This window comes from Erythrolamprus reginae, chromosome 9 (assembly GCF_031021105.1).
Source record: "Erythrolamprus reginae isolate rEryReg1 chromosome 9, rEryReg1.hap1, whole genome shotgun sequence".
Lineage (NCBI taxonomy): Eukaryota > Metazoa > Chordata > Lepidosauria > Squamata > Dipsadidae > Erythrolamprus > Erythrolamprus reginae.
In genome coordinates this window covers 48681970-48697639 of record NC_091958.1, presented here as the reverse complement: position 1 = coordinate 48697639, position 15670 = coordinate 48681970, and the positions used below count along the sequence as shown (strand labels likewise).

Here is a 15670-nt window from a genome sequence, read left to right as displayed (position 1 = left end):
AAAAAATCTCCTAGGGAAATGAATTAGAAGTAACTATCATGATGGTTGTCGAAGCCCTGTGTGAACTTCATTGTCCCGAAGCCATTCAAGGTATAGCTGTCTGGTCTTCAGCTGTAGTTGGCAAAAACCTCACCTGGATTAATTCTGTAGCTCAGCAGGCTGAAGGACGGTGAGTGGTCTATACAACAATGCTGAACAAATATAACACTCCCCCCCCCCTTTCATGTTTAGACCCCATGATGGGACAGGCCATCAAGTGGTGTTGTGTGGGTTATGTTATCTTTATGGATGTGATGTTGCAATAGCTTGTAGGCGTCTTTTTATCAAGGTGCATACTTTTCCAGAGCACCTGTATAATTAGTAGAACTGAGACTGGCGCTCAGCATCTTTTCAAGAACTGTTTTAAGCTATAGATTGGTTTCTTTGATGGGCGTCATTTCTTCTCATCGTAAGCTATTGTGGTTAAGGATTTAGAGAAGGATTTAGGGGTAGTGGTTTCTGACAGTCTTAAAATGGGTGAGCAGTGTGGTCGGGCAGTAGGAAAAGCAAGTAGGATGCTTGGCTGCATAGCTAGAGGTATAACAAGCAGGAAGAGGGAGATTGTGATCCCCTTATATAGAGTGCTGGTGAGACCACATTTGGAGTACTGTGTTCAGTTCTGGAGACCTCACCTACAAAAAGATATTGACAAAATTGAACGGGTCCAAAGACGGGCTACAAGAATGGTGGAAGGTCTTAAGCATAAAACGTATCAGGAAAGACTTAATGAACTCAATCTGTATAGTCTGGAGGACAGAAGGAAAAGGGGGGACATGATCGAAACATTTAAATATGTTAAAGGGTTAAATAAGGTTCAGGAGGGAAGTGTTTTTAATAGGAAAGTGAACACAAGAACAAGGGGACACAATCTGAAGTTAGTTGGGGGAAAGATCAAAAGCAACGTGAGGAAATATTATTTCACTGAAAGAGTAGTAGATCCTTGGAACAAACTTCCAGCAGACGTGGTTGGTAAATCCACAGTAACTGAATTTAAACATGCCTGGGATAAGCATATATCCATTGTAAGATAAAACACAGGAAATAGTATAAGGGCAGACTAGATGGACCATGAGGTCTTTTTCTGCCATCAGTCTTCTATGTTTCTATGTTATGTGGCACGTTATCATACATACCAACTGGGAGTAGATTTAGAACACCACTCTCCAAATTTGCTAAGTTTAAAACTTGTGGACTTCAACTCCCAGAATCCCTCAGTCAGCATAGAATTCTGAGAGTCGAAGTCACAGGTCTGAAAGTTGCCGAGTTTGGAAATTCCTGGTTTAGAAGGTGGAGGGTGATGGTAAGGTAGAAGTTTGTATCCTTTTTCTGAATAGGAGAATAGTGACGAACAAGATGATGGACTCATGTAGCGCCCTTTCTCTCTCTCCCTTTACTGGGAAGAACAACTGGAAAAGGCAAATTTGTGGGCTAAATCTGCGCTTCTTCTCTGCTCATTGCCAAGCTATATGGGAGGGGGGCATTCCTGCCCAGCAAGGAACGTTCTGTTATAGGATGGATTAAAGCAGCATAAGTAGTTATGGGAAGTTTTGCTAACTCCTGCAATTGACATTCTTGAAGGTTTGAAAAGGCAGCCGTCGAGTACCAGGAGCATCTCTCTGCCATGACGGGGGTTGATTGCTGTGTCGCCGGTTTCGATAAAGCCGTCCTCAAGTTGGCAAATTTGAACAGTGGCAATAATGCCAGCCCGAAACACTCCCTTAATGGTGGGTATTCTTTTTTTTTTTTTCTGGAGAGACTAGTCAGTTACTTAAAGTTTGGGACAGTTGTGGATTAGCAGCATAGAAGGAGGAAGGTGTGTTTCTCTGTGTGCAGGTGGAAATACTTAGAAAATTAAGTATTTAGACTTACGTCCATAAGTCTTAAAAAGAGTAAACTGCATATTCCTTAGATGGAACAAGCGAGAATATAAGGTTGGCACCTTTGACTTGATAGGACCCTATTTTGGGGGATAGTTCATGTGTGATGGTTCTTCATGGGAAGCAATAATACAACCTCTTTTTGGCAAGGAAGGGGGAAAAAATTGGCAATGTCATTTGCCTAAGAAACAAATACAGTGATACCTCGTCTTACAAACGCCTCGTCATACAAACTTTTCGAGATACAAACCTGGGGTTTAAATTTTTTTTGCCTCTTCTTACAAATTATTTTCACCTTACAAACCCACCACCGCCACTGGGATGCCCCGCCTCCGGACTTCGGTTGTCAGCAAAGCACCCATTTTTGTGCTGCTGGGATTACCCTGAGGCTCCCCTCCATGGGAAACCCCACCTCCGGACATCCGTGTTTTTGTGATGCTGCAGGGGAATCCCAGCAGCGCAAAAACGGGCACTTCGCTGGCAACGGAAGTCCGGAGGTGGGGTTTCCCAGCGAAGGGAGCCTCAGTGAAATCGCAGCATCGTAAAAACACAGAGGTCTGTAGGTGGGGCTTTGAGGACTTTGGTGGTTTTGCAATGCTGCGATTTCACTGAGGCTCCCTTCGCTGGGAAACCCCACCTCCGGACTTCCGTTGCCAGCGAAGTGCCCGTTTTTGCGCTGCTGGGATTCCCCTGCAGCATCACAAAAACACAGAAGTCCGGAGGTGGGGTTTCCCATGGAGGGGAGCCTCAGGGTAATCCCAGCAGCGCGAAAAACGGGCGCTTCGGCTGCCAAATGGGTGAATTTTGGGCTTGCACGCATTAATCGCTTTTCCATTGATTCCTATGGGAAACATTGTTTCGTCTTACAAACGTTTCACCTTAAGAACCTCATCCTGGAACCAATTAAGTTTGTAAGACAAGGTATCACTGTACTGCATTGACCAAAAGTAGCATAGGTGAGAATCGTAAGGCAGAGAAATGAAACTCTTTCCAAGGACCACAATAGATGGGCACCTCTAGTCGAGCTTTCATCCCAAGAAATGAATTCCAAGGTCCGTGTCAAGAAATAACATATTGAAATAAAACATTTTATTGGCGTCTTAAGTTTGTGGAGAGCACTAATAGTATTGACTTTGGCTTATGCAGGAGATTCGCGGAAGATGGTGCTAACTAAGCCAGGGGATTCTTCCCCTGAAGTCATCAATTACCTGGGGAACAAGGCTTGCGAGAGTTACATCTCCATCACTGACTGGTCTGCGGTGCAGGAATGGCAGAACGCAGTGCATGACTTGAAAAAAAACAGCAGCAGTGGCTCAGTAAATTTAAAAGCAGACTTCAACTACATCAAGTAAGTTCCTCTGGCGTGTCAGCTGTGCCGTGCTATGAGGAAGTCTTTTCACGCAACAGACATGCTTAGGACAGCTCATCTGTGTGACAGACAAAAGGAAACCAAGAGTAGATGATAGTTGAGGTTTTCCTGGTGAGGGCAGACTTCTGATTTTGGGCTGTAGTAGCCCTGCTCCCTGCAGTTATATTTGGTTCTACCTCCTAGTTCTCCATTGCTAACAAGATATTTTAAAAGAAAAAGCCAGCCTCCCAGACAGAGCTTTAAGGAGATAAGCATTGTCCTGCTAAGTCACACTTCTGGCTCATCTAGTCCAGCAGTCTGTTCTCACGGTGGTCCACAAACTGTACAAGGAAGCCTCCCAGAAGATGGCCTTCCCACTACCTCCCACTACCTTTCAGGAGCCTCTCGCTGATCTCTAGGCATTCATCAAACAATAGAGGCTTCTTTTTTAAACTGCATTTATACATTTTAAACATAGAGGCTTCTTTTCTAAACTGCTTTTTAAAAATACCGTGTTTCCCCGAAAGTAAGACAGTGTCTTACTTTCTTTTTATCCCCAAAAGCCCCACTATGTCTTACTTTCGGGGTATGTCTTATATTGTTAAAGGGGCACTGACAGCTAAAAAAACTGTGTAAAATGTGTTTTTTTAGTGTATATGCATTTTACCTTCTGTGACGGGCGGGGGGGGGGGAGGTTTCTTTGGAGTAGGGACGTGCCCAAGTAAATTTGCAGAGGCGGCAGTGACAAGTGCAGGGGACGGCGCGGCGACGTATGGAGAGGGGGACGGTGCGGACGTGGGCAGGAGGCGTCGCGCAGCTAGATGAGAGGGAGGCGGCAATACCCCCCGTGTTTCCCCGAAAGTAAGACATATGTCTTACTTTCGGGGTACGGCTTATATTAGCCGACCCCCCTGAAACCCCCGATACGTCTTACAATCGGGGGTGTCTTACTATCGGGGAAACAGGGTATGTGTCAAAATTGAAATAGTAATTTAACTCTTAGAGTTATATACCGCTTTCCAGTGCTTTCCAGCCCTCACTAAGCAGTTTACAGAGTCAGCCTATTGCCCCCAACAATCTGGATCCTCATTTTACCCACCTGGGAAGGATGGACAGCTGAGTCAGTCTTGAGCTTGGTGGAGATTCGAACTGACAAATTACAGGCAGCTGGCAGGCAGCAGAAGCAGCCTGCAGTACTGCACTCGTAATCACTGTGGCTCATAATACAGACCACTTGCAAAGATTTTGCACTTTGCTCATTCTGAACGGCATACCTTGTGCCAAAACAGATGTAACTATTTACATTTTAGGATAGTCATTCCAAAAAAGCAATGACCTCTGATGTAAAATTCTGAAGGGAAAGGTGGTGGGTTGGATGAAAGGAACAGATGAGGTCGAGAAGAAAAGTAAAAGGGAAAACCCATTATTTTCCTCTCTCTATCTTTTTCCACTAGAAATTCAACCAATCAATTAACATTTCCCCTCTCCCAAACAGTAGCCTATCAGAAAGAGAGAGACCGGTCTTTGTAGAGGTTGGAAGTGACTATTGCAGAAATAAAGCAGAAAGCTGGCCTAAATTAGGAAGTGGGTTTTCTTTTATCGCAGGTCCCTGAGCAGCTTTGGAGCTGGAGAACTTGCTGAATGTACAGAACAACTGGAGCTGCTTCCTGGGGAGGACATCAACTTGCTTATTGGAGGGTCCAAAGAAAAAATAGGTACTCCAAATTAAAGCTTATTTTGACTCAACGGTGGGGGTTCAGTTTAATTTCCACACCCATCCATTGGTGGTGGTGGCGGTGGCGGCTTTATTGTGAGATTTAAAAAGCCAGCCTGAAGTCGATGGATATTAGCAACTCTATATCTGCTGACGCTCGTTGTAGATATGAAGAAGCTCCTTCCAAACGTGTTGTCTCCCGATCCCAGAGAACTTCAGAAAGCCATTGAGGTTCAGCTGTTGAGGAGCTCCGTCTGTTTGGCCACAGCCATAGGCTACCTCGACCAAGACCAGAAATGGCAGCCCATGACAGAGTAAGCATGGCGTGGTGGTCGGATGGTCGGGATAAATTTTATGGAAGGCTAGCAGCTTGAATAATGTTTGGATGCACTGCTTGGTTTTCCAGGAACTTGACCAAGTATTTGAAGCAGACGTCCCGCATTGCTCTTGGGCCTTTACGGCTGTCCACCTTGACCGTTTCTCAGTCTTTGCCCGTCCTCAGCACTCTGCAGCTGTACTGCTCGTCCGCTTTGGAAAACACGGTCTCGAGTCGGCTGTCCTCCGAGGTATACGTCGTTGCTTCCTAAACAGGGCAGGACAGTGCATCAGATATGGATGGATGCTCTTGTATAATTATGGCTTGCCCTAGCCAATGTGTGAATTTAGAAACCCTGACTTTAAAAGACCCCATTATGTGAAGGAGAACAAAGTCCAGACCAGGCAAAATACTTTGAGAATAACTACCCGAGGCGTCAAATATTAACATGCATCAATTAGCTTGAGGGGGTGAAGGTCAAAGTCCTTGCTGGGTTTTTTGGGGAGTGGTGGTGGTGGTGGATTTTATTGCATAACCAGCCTAGCTATAAAAAATTGTTTCATTTAAAGGGCAGGTCCCAATAGCAATAAAGCCTTTACTACAATTCTAAAACATAATAATAAAACAATAAAAATATAACTACAGCAGTACCAGAAGTCAGCTGGCATCATCGCTGACTTCTCATTACTGTATTGTCAAACACATATGATTAATTAAGAGATTTGTAGACTGAGGTATACAGCACATGCTTTAGGAATGTATCCAGGATCTGTATAGGACTGTTTCTATTAGAGGCTTTAGGACAGTGATGGCGAACCTATGGCACTGGTGCCACAGGTGGCACACAGAGCCATATCTGCTGGCACGCGAGCTGTTGCCCTAGCTCAGCTCCAATGTGTGTGTGCGTGCTGGCCAGCAGAATTTTGGCTCGCATAAATGCTCTGGGAGGGCATTTTTGGCTTTCAGAGAGACTCTGGGGGGATGGGGGAGGGCGTTTTTACCCTCCCACAGCTCCAGGGAAGCCTTTGGAACCTGGGGAGGGTGAAACACAAGCCTACTGGGCTCACCAGAAGTTGCGAAACAGGCTGTTTCCGGCCTCCAGGGGGATGTGGGAAGCTGTTTACCCTCCCAAAACATGAATTATGGATGTGGGCACTTGCACATGCACGGTAGCGTGCACACACGCTTTTTTGGCACCCAAGGAAAAAAAGGTTCACCATCACTGCTTTAGGAAAAGGTGCCTTACAACCCATCCACTACTCACATCCTTTGTTTTTTTTTAACAGGATTGCCTCGTTCCCTTGTTCAGCGAAGCCTTGCGCTCATGTAAGCAACATGATGTAAGGCCGTGGATGCATGCTTTAAGATACACCATGTTCCAAAATCAGTTACTGGACAAGCTGAAAGGTATAGATGCCAAACACACGTGCATTTGGATCATGAGATCCTCGAATTGTCCCTTTGACAAAATTGTAGCAGTTGTATTAACCTGCAGTTTGTTTCTAAGAAGCTATCATACATTATCTCATGAATATCTGTTCTGATTGTGTCAGTTATTCCTTGGAAAATCTAAAGCTGTTTCCCCCATAGTACAGTTTTACAGAATGTAAAATTCTCCACCTGATTTTCAACCTTAAAGTTTAAAAAGAAGGAAAGGTTTATCAAATCAGAATTAGTTACTCTTGGATTTAAGTGAACCTAGAAGTTGAGATCATACTTTTAAATTAAGGGAAACACTATTTAGACCCAGTGTTTGGTAACATTACTCAAGAGGAGAGATTAGATATCTTTAATTAGAATAGATCTTGGAATGGATCTTGGAGTGTATCTAACCTCCTGCTCAGGTGGGAGACCCATATCAGACAAATGCCTGCCTAGTCTTTCCTTAAAAGCCTCCAATTTTGAAGCACCTACAACTTCTGGTGGCAAGCTGTTCCACTGGTTAATTGTCCTCACTGTTAGGAAGTTCCTCATTAATTCTAGTTTGCTTCTCTCCTTGATTAGTTTCCACCCATTGTTTCTTATTTTGCCTTCTGGTGCTTTGGGAAATAAGTTGGACACCCCCCACCCCCAATCGTCTCTGTAATTTGTCACGTTTGATTCTTTTGTTCACCACTTTTGGGCTTTTGTGATTTCAGAGCAGAGTATTCCAGTTAAAAGCCATTTAATGGAACTGGGGCTGACTGCTGCAAAATTTGCTAGGAAACGTGGGAACGTGGCCCTGGCGACGCGACTGCTTGCTCAGTGTAGCGAAATTCAGCTAGGGAAAACCACCACAGCCCAGGATTTAGTCCACCACTTTAAGAAGCAGCCGGCACCGATTCAGATGGATGAAAAATGGGGCCCTGAGCTTGAAATAGAAAAGACCAAACTGTTATACACAGCTGGTAAGTGATGCTTGTGTAACTTCCTCAGAAATCACTTTTCAGTCTTTGTTGTGTTTTCCTTTATTCATTAAATTTATATGTTGCCCACCTCACTATCTCGGGAGACCCAACCTTTTCTATACTCCACACCCCTAGAACACTTCTGATATATTCTTGCACCCCTTAAAAATAATTATATAATTATACATATACACCATCAGTCTGAAACTTCTAAACCCAGGTTTTCGCACCCCCCCAATCCTTGCACTGTCTGAAGTGACGTGGATTTGATAACTTGAGCAATTAACCTATGTCTAATTTGCCACATGGGACTCAGATTACAGTACAATGAAAAGTTACATTTTGAGTTTATCTAAATTCATGTAAGTGTCAGATTGGTGTACTGATGAAGGCCCCAGGCTAAAAGCCGGGAGACGGAATTCTAGTGCTGCTGTTGGCACAAAGCCAACTGGGTGACCTTGGGCCAGACACTTTCTCTCAGCCCTAAGAAAGAAGCAATGGCAAACCATTCTAGAAAAAAAAACTCACCTTACGGGCCTTTCCATGCTGTCCAGGGACTTGTCCAGGCAGTCTCTGAGAAGGGGAAAAAAAGATTATGACAGTTCTTGCTACATTCGTAGCATACCAAATGAGCATTTTTAACTCTTTTTAAGATGATTCTTTTTCAAATTCTCTGCCAAGTTGGAAAATGGCAAGACATTTTGAAAAAATACACCTGCATCCAATATTCTGGGTTAATGCAATGAATGTTATACAGTGGTACCTCGTGATACGAACCCCTCGTGATACGAACCCGGGGTTTGGAAATTTTTTGCCTCTTCTTACGAACTTTTTTCGGCTTACGAACCCTTCGTGACGTCTTCGTCTTCGTGACGTCAAAGCTTCGCCCATGGAATTCCCTATTGGGATTCCCCACCTACTTTCCAGCCTCCAGATCGGCCGAAAACACCGCTGCCGATCGCAAAAACGGTGCTCTGCCAGGCGCCGTCGCCTGACTATAACCTTCTGAAACAGCCGGGCGCTTCTCGGCGGCCTCCCAAACCCGAAAGGTTCGAGTTCGGGTTCGGGAGAATGCCGAGAAGCCCCCGGCTGTTTTAAAAGGTGACAGCCGGGCGGCGGTGCCCAGCGGAGCGCTATTTTCCGATTTTTTCCCCATTTGCATGCATTAATCGCTTTTACTGTACATTGTTTCCTATGGGAAACAATGTTTCGTCTTACGAACTTTTCGCCTTACGAACCTACTTCCGGAACCAATTAAGTTCGTAAGACGAGGTATTACTGTATTTTTTTCATTTTTGTCAGTGATGCTTTATATCTGTCTATTCAGGGGAGCGCCATGTGGGTTGTTAGATTAATCTTCATCTCTGAAATGGGTGGAGCTGAAATGGCAGCTTCTCGTTTTACCAATTTCTGCTGCTATAACGGCCTTCCCTGTTTCCAGGCCAGTCCACCCACGCCATGGAAATGCTGAGCTCCTGCGCCATATGCTTCTGCAAATCTGCCAAAGCCGAAAGTGCAGTGGCCAAGTCCATTCTGACCTTGGCCAAGTGGATTCAAGCCGAGTGGAAAGAAATATCAGGACAATTGAAACAAGTGTACCGAGCGCGACAGCAACAAAATCTTACGGGCCTTTCCATGCTGTCCAGAAACATCTACACCTTGATTGATCTGCCGTCCGTTAACTCCATGGAAGAAGAGTATCCAAGGATTGAAAGTGAATCCACAGGTAAAAAAGACCCAAAGCTGGGCGCCTTTTTTTTTTTTGCTTTGTTTGCATAGAAGGTGGTTGATGTACAAATAGCAGGTCCTGCCTGACCTCCTGCACGCCCTGTTCCTACTCTCCCTATCTTTTAACCATAATTTTAATCAATATCAATATCAACTTTATTTGATTAGTCCATTGACCATATCAAAGCGAGGAAAAGGACCACATCGGTCGTCATAAAACTGTGACTGGTTAAAATACAATAAAATTGGCTAAAATAGAGGGAATGTGAATAAATAATAAGTTAAAATGCAGTATAATATGCTAAAATTGAGTAGTAAAACATGAGAATATAACTCGTGCAAAGGATTATATTAAACAAATCTTAAATAATTTTAATCATGATTTATATTTTATCCTTCCTTCCTTCAGCCCTGTAATCCCTTAATTTGTGGTAGAATGGATGGGGCTGAGGGTTTACTGGCCAGATGCCCTTCCTGATGCCGCATGGAGTTCACAGCAAATGTTTTTTCTTGTGCCCTAGGAGAGAAACATCCGCCGCTACCTACTGTCAACCTTCTGAGTGGAAGGCGGGTGTCTTTACCACTAGGCCACCGCATTGCGCCCATCCATCCATCCATCCATCCATCTATCTCATCTATTAATCTATCTACTTATTATCACTCATCTCTTTCTCTCCCCCCCCCTCCCCCCCCCCCCTCTCTCATCTATCTATATGTAGTTTTATTGTAAGCTGCCCAGATTCATCTTGTGGTGAGATAAAGGGCAGACCAATCTAACAAATAAATACAGCTTTCATAGTTTGGCATCATTTATTTATTTATTTATTGGATTTGTATGCCGCCCCTCTCCACAGTCTCGGGGCGGCTAACAACAATGATAAAAACAGCATAAAACAACTAAAAACCCTTATAATAAAACCAAACATACACACAAACATACCATGCATAACTTGTAATGGCCTAGCGGGAAGGAATATCTTAACCTGGCGGCATAAATGAGTCTTGAGTAATTTACGAAAGACAGGGAGGGTGGGGGCAATTGTAATCTCCGGGGGGAGTTGGTTCCAGAGGGCCGGGGCCGCCACAGAGAAGGCTCTTCCCCTGGGGCCCGCCAAACGACATTGTTTAGTCGACGGGACCCGGAGAAGGCCAACTCTGTGGGACCTTATCGGTCGCTGGGATTCGTGCCATTCGGCTGAGGTTTTTATTTTCTCTGCTCGTTAAAAGGTGGACCACTGGCCCTTTTTTTCTTGAGATAACCAAACCATGCTTTGTTCTCTGTCTCCAGTCAACATTGGTGTTGGAGAACCTGATTTCATTTTGGGGCAACTGTACCGTCTTTCTTCAGCCCAGGCTCCCGAAGTAGCAAAATCATGGGCCGCTCTAGCTAGCTGGGCTTACAGATGGGGCCGAAAGGTGGTTGACAATGCCAGGTAAATCCAATTCCTTAAATTGACGGGTTGTGAATATGTCTGAAGTTAATAATCTTTTGTAAATGGATTTCAAATGCAATCATTAAGCAGGGATGGTAATTCAATAAGCAAATTGAACAGTAGGATTTGAGGGGGAAAATAATTCTGGCAAAGCTGTGTTAGCACTACCCAAAAAACTTAACTTTTGGAAATATTCTTTGATGTTTTACAGTCAAGGAGGTGTGCGCTTGCTGCCAAGAGAAAAATCTGACGTTCAAAGCTTACTTCCAGAAAATATTACAGAAGACGACAGAGAGAAAATCTACAACATTCTTGGACAGGCAGTCTGCCGACCTGCTGGGATTCAGGTTAGTCTAAAATTTGCTGCTGAATAATAGCTGAAAAGTCAGATACGGTACTGTCCTTGGTTACAGTAGGATTAGAGTTGATTAACTATTTTATATCTTTATTTATTTATTAGATTTGTATGCCGCCCCTCTCCGTAGACTATGAATCTCCTAATGTTAATCAAAAGGCCAATGTTACTAAAGCACTATTGCATGGGTATTTCTTTTTATGATATGTCTGAGGGCCATGCTCTGTTGTGTTATCAGAATGGAACAAGATATGGTACTTAAAAAACATTGAAAATGTAAATGATGTCATTTTGGTGTAAATCAATGGACAGCATGAACCTGCCTAAAACTTAACTTGCTTAAAAATTACCCTTGGCTGAAATAGGATTAAAAAATGCTTTATTTGTCATTTGTAATCTGTTTTGGTGCAACCTGGGGGTAATCTTTGCATTTAAATCTCCCTTCAGGATGAGGATATAACCCTTCAGATTGCAGAGAATGAAGACAACGAGGAAGACGATATGGTGGACGTGATCTGGCGCCAGTTGTTGACAAGTTGCCCCTGGCTCTTGGAGCTGGAAGAGAACTCAACCGAAGGACTCATCAAAGTGTGGAGGAAAGTTGTAGACAGGATCTTCAGCCTTTATAAGCTTTCCTGTAGTGCCTATTTTACTTTCCTGAAGCTTAATGCTGGGCAGGTAGGCAATTGTGTTTTTTGATCAGTTTGCAAAGAGAGTTTAGTTTAGTTTAGTTTAGTTTATTTAGATTTGTATGCCGCCCCTCTCCGAAGACTCGGGGCGGCTAACAACAATAAAAACAATGTAACAAATCTAATATTAAAAAGTAATCTAAAAAACCCCAATTTAAGAGACCAATCATACCAACAAACATACCATGTATAAATTCTATAAGCCTAGGGGGAAGGGAGAAAATATTTTCAATTTCCCCCATGCCTGACAACAGAGGTGGGTTTTAAGGAGCTTGCGAAAGGCAAGGAGGGGGGGGGCAACTCTGATATCTGGGGGGAGCTGGTTCCAGAGGGTCGGGGCCACCACAGAGAAGGCTCTTCTCCTGGGTCCCGCCAAATGACATTGTTTAGTCGACGGGACCCGGAGAAGGCCAACTCTGTGAGACCTAACCGGTCGCTGGGATTCGTGCAGCAGGAGGCGGTCCCGGAGATATTCTGGTCCGGTGCCATGAAGGGCTTTATAGGTCATAACCAACACTTTGAATTGTGACCAGAAACTGATCGGCAACCAATGCAGACTGCGGAGTGTTGGAGTAACATGGGCATGCCTTGGGAAGCCCATGATTGCTCTCGCAGCTGCATTCTGCACGATCTGAAGTTTCCGAACACTTTTCAAAGGTAGCCCCATGTAGAGAGCGTTACAGTAGTCGAACCTCGAGGTGATGAGGGCATGAGTGACTGTGAGCAGTGAGTTCTGGTCCAGATAGGGCCACAACTGGTGCACCAGGCGAACCTGGGCAAACGCCCCCCTCGCCACAGCTGAAAGATGTTTCTCTAATGTGAGCTGTGGATCGAGGAGGACGCCCAGGTTGCGGACCCTCTCTGAGGGGGTCAGTAATTCCCCCCCCCCCCCCAGGGTTATAGACGGACAGATGGCATTGTCCTTGGGAGGCAGAACCCACAGCCACTCCGTCTTATCCGGGTTGAGCTTGAGTCTGTTGACACCCATCCAGACCCCAACAGCCTCCAGGCACCGGCACATCACTTCCACTGCTTCGTTGACTGGACATGGGGTGGAGATGTATAACTGGGTATCATCCGCATACTGATGATACCTCACCCCATGCCCCTGGATGATCTCACCCAGCGGTTTCATGTAGATGTTAATCCACTGAGGTTTGTAAAAAGAACTGTTCTCTCAGCAGAGTTGGTTTCCTCTTTTGGGTCTGTAGGTTCCTCTTGATGAAGACGATCCCAGATTGCACCTCAGGAATATTTCTGAACAGAGCACTGATGATGTCATCGTAATGGCCACCTTGAGGTTGTTAAGGCTGCTTGTGAAACACGCCGGGGAACTGAGGCAGTATCTCGAGCACGGACTGGAAACGACTCCTACAGCTCCATGGCGAGGTATGGACATTTTTAGCAGTTCAGAATTCTACTCTCTTAGTCTGCAAGCTGTTTGAGAGAAATAAAGCCAACTTGAGTTAATGGGTTACAATTAATTGATTGCAAATGCAATTATCCCACCTGCTGATAATCTTTGCATTTCATGCAGCTAAATTTTGAAATTGGTAGATAAGAATACACTTTTCCTCCCTTCCTTAAAGTACTTAAGGCATTTTATTCATTTGTTCAATTTATATGCCATTCATCTCATTGTTGAGTTGAGTATTGAATTGAGTGTTTTCTTTTGGTGATATTGTGGAATAATTCACAAATGTGTGTCTATTTCTTACCCTGAGCTTCATAGCTTCACGGTACAGAAATGGAATCTCTTGTGCAAAAGATATTTTCTTGACAGGGTGTGAAATTGTATGATAAATATAGAATATGAGTGAGACAGCATCGCTAAAAAGGCCAATGAATTTTACGCTATGTTAACCAAAATACATGCTTCCAAATATTGCCTATATTCTGCATTGCTTTTAGTTCACTCCTTTAAGAGTTCTATAAAGACTGGCTTCTGTTGGGCAAGATAGGTATTTGCAGTAGCACTTCTAGCTTACAAGCATTTTCACACTTGAGCTGTAAGACAGTCAAAGATGATGTGTGTGCTAACAAGAGTAGTAAGTGTTTCAGGGCAGTAAGACTTAATTGCAGTTTTAAGTGGTCAAACGCAAAAACAGCAATCAGTTGTGAAGTGCCAATCAATTCTTTACTACCCTGTCTGCTTTTTGTCTTTGTAAAGGCATAATTCCTCAACTCTTCTCACGTCTAAATCACCCGGAAGTGTATGTTCGACAGAGCATTTGCAACCTTCTCTGCCGAGTAGCACAAGATTCTCCTCACCTCATCCTGTACCCTGCAATTGTTGGCACTATTTCTCTGAGCAGTGAATCTCAAGCCTCAGGTATATTTGATTGAAATGTCTCATTTTTCAAGGTTGTTTTTATCATTCATTCATTCATTCATTCATTCATTCATTCATTTATTAGATTTGTATGCCGCCCTTCTCCGAAGACTCGGGGCGGCTAACAACAATATAAAAATACAATGTAAACAAATCTAATATTAAAAACAATTTAAAAAACCCCAATTTAAAGAACTCATACGTACAAACATACCATGTATAAATTCTATAAGCCTAGGGGGAAGGGAAATTTCAATTCCCCCATGCAGGAGCCTGCGAAAGGCAAGGAGGGTGGGGGCAACTCTGATATCTGGGGGGAGCTGGTTCCAGAGGGTCGGGGCCGCCACAGAGAAGGCTCTTCTCCTGGGTCCCGCCAAACGACATTGCTTAGTTGACGGGACCCGGAGAAGGCCAACTCTGTGGGACCTAACTGGTCGCTGGGATTTGTGTGGCAGAAGGCGGTCCCGGAGATAATCTGGTCCGATGCCATGAAGGGCTTTATAGGTCATAACCAACACTTTGAATTGTGACCCGAAATTGATCGGCAACCAATGCAGACCGTGGAGTGTTGGTGTAACATGGGCATACCTTGGGAAGCCCATGATTGCTCTCGCAGCTGCATTCTGCACGATCTGAAGTTTCCGAACACTTTTCAAAGGTAGCCCCATGTAGAGAACGTTACAGTAGTCGAGCCTCGAGCTGATGAGGGCATGTGTGACTGTGAGCAGTGAGTCCCGGTCCAGATAGGGCCGCAACTGGTGCACCAGGCGAACCTGGGCAAACATCCCCCTCGCCACAGCTGAAAGATGTTTCTCTAATGTGAGCTGTGGATTGAGGAGGACGCCCAAGTTGCGGACCCTCTCTGAGGGGGTCAATAATTCCCCCCCCAGGGTTATGGATGGACAGATGGAATTGTCCTTGGGAGGCAGAACCCACAGCCACTCCGTCGTATCTGGGTTGAGTTTGAGTCTGTTGACACCCATCCATTTATCCATGTTGCAAGTCTTTTTGCCAGCAAAGGTATATACTGCAGGCCTTTTATCTCATACTGTTGCCCAGTTTAATCTGTGGTTCTGCTCATCCGTAGTTTATCTTTATGTCACAACAATATGGTCTCGCACTAGTGTGAGGATGTGTAACTAATCTAACCAAGTGAAGTCTAGCAATCTCTGGTCTTGGCAGTAAGGCTAATCCTCTTTTCTCTTGAAAACCTAGGGAGCAAATTCCCCTCAGCAATCCCTACCTTTTTGGGCAACATTCAAGGGGAAGAACTGCTGGGCAGCGAGTGTGATGGGGCAAGCCCTCCAGCTTCTCAAGAGAGCCTAAAGGACGAGGCCAAACTGGGCTTAAATGAAGATCAGGCAATGATGCAAGACTGCTACAGCAAAATTGTCGAGAAGCTGTCAGCTGCAAACCCAACAATGGTGTTACAGGTATAGTTTCTGACTTGCT

At 44.5% G+C, this 15670-nt stretch overlaps 1 protein-coding gene across 1 annotated transcript in view; it reads left to right on the top strand.

Annotated features, from left to right (window-relative positions):
- Positions 1-15670, top strand: part of SMG1 (SMG1 nonsense mediated mRNA decay associated PI3K related kinase) — an 89480-nt gene that overhangs the window by 30951 nt on the left and 42859 nt on the right. Inside the window, exons 23-37 of the mRNA XM_070761139.1 lie at positions 15-169; positions 1618-1763; positions 3063-3264; positions 4870-4979; positions 5145-5292; positions 5385-5544; positions 6581-6701; positions 7433-7681; positions 9123-9407; positions 10698-10842; positions 11054-11189; positions 11645-11875; positions 13098-13275; positions 14057-14218; positions 15434-15651. Coding sequence (XP_070617240.1) covers positions 15-169; positions 1618-1763; positions 3063-3264; positions 4870-4979; positions 5145-5292; positions 5385-5544; positions 6581-6701; positions 7433-7681; positions 9123-9407; positions 10698-10842; positions 11054-11189; positions 11645-11875; positions 13098-13275; positions 14057-14218; positions 15434-15651 — 2646 coding nt within the window. The remainder of the gene's footprint in view (positions 1-14; positions 170-1617; positions 1764-3062; positions 3265-4869; positions 4980-5144; positions 5293-5384; positions 5545-6580; positions 6702-7432; positions 7682-9122; positions 9408-10697; positions 10843-11053; positions 11190-11644; positions 11876-13097; positions 13276-14056; positions 14219-15433; positions 15652-15670) is intronic.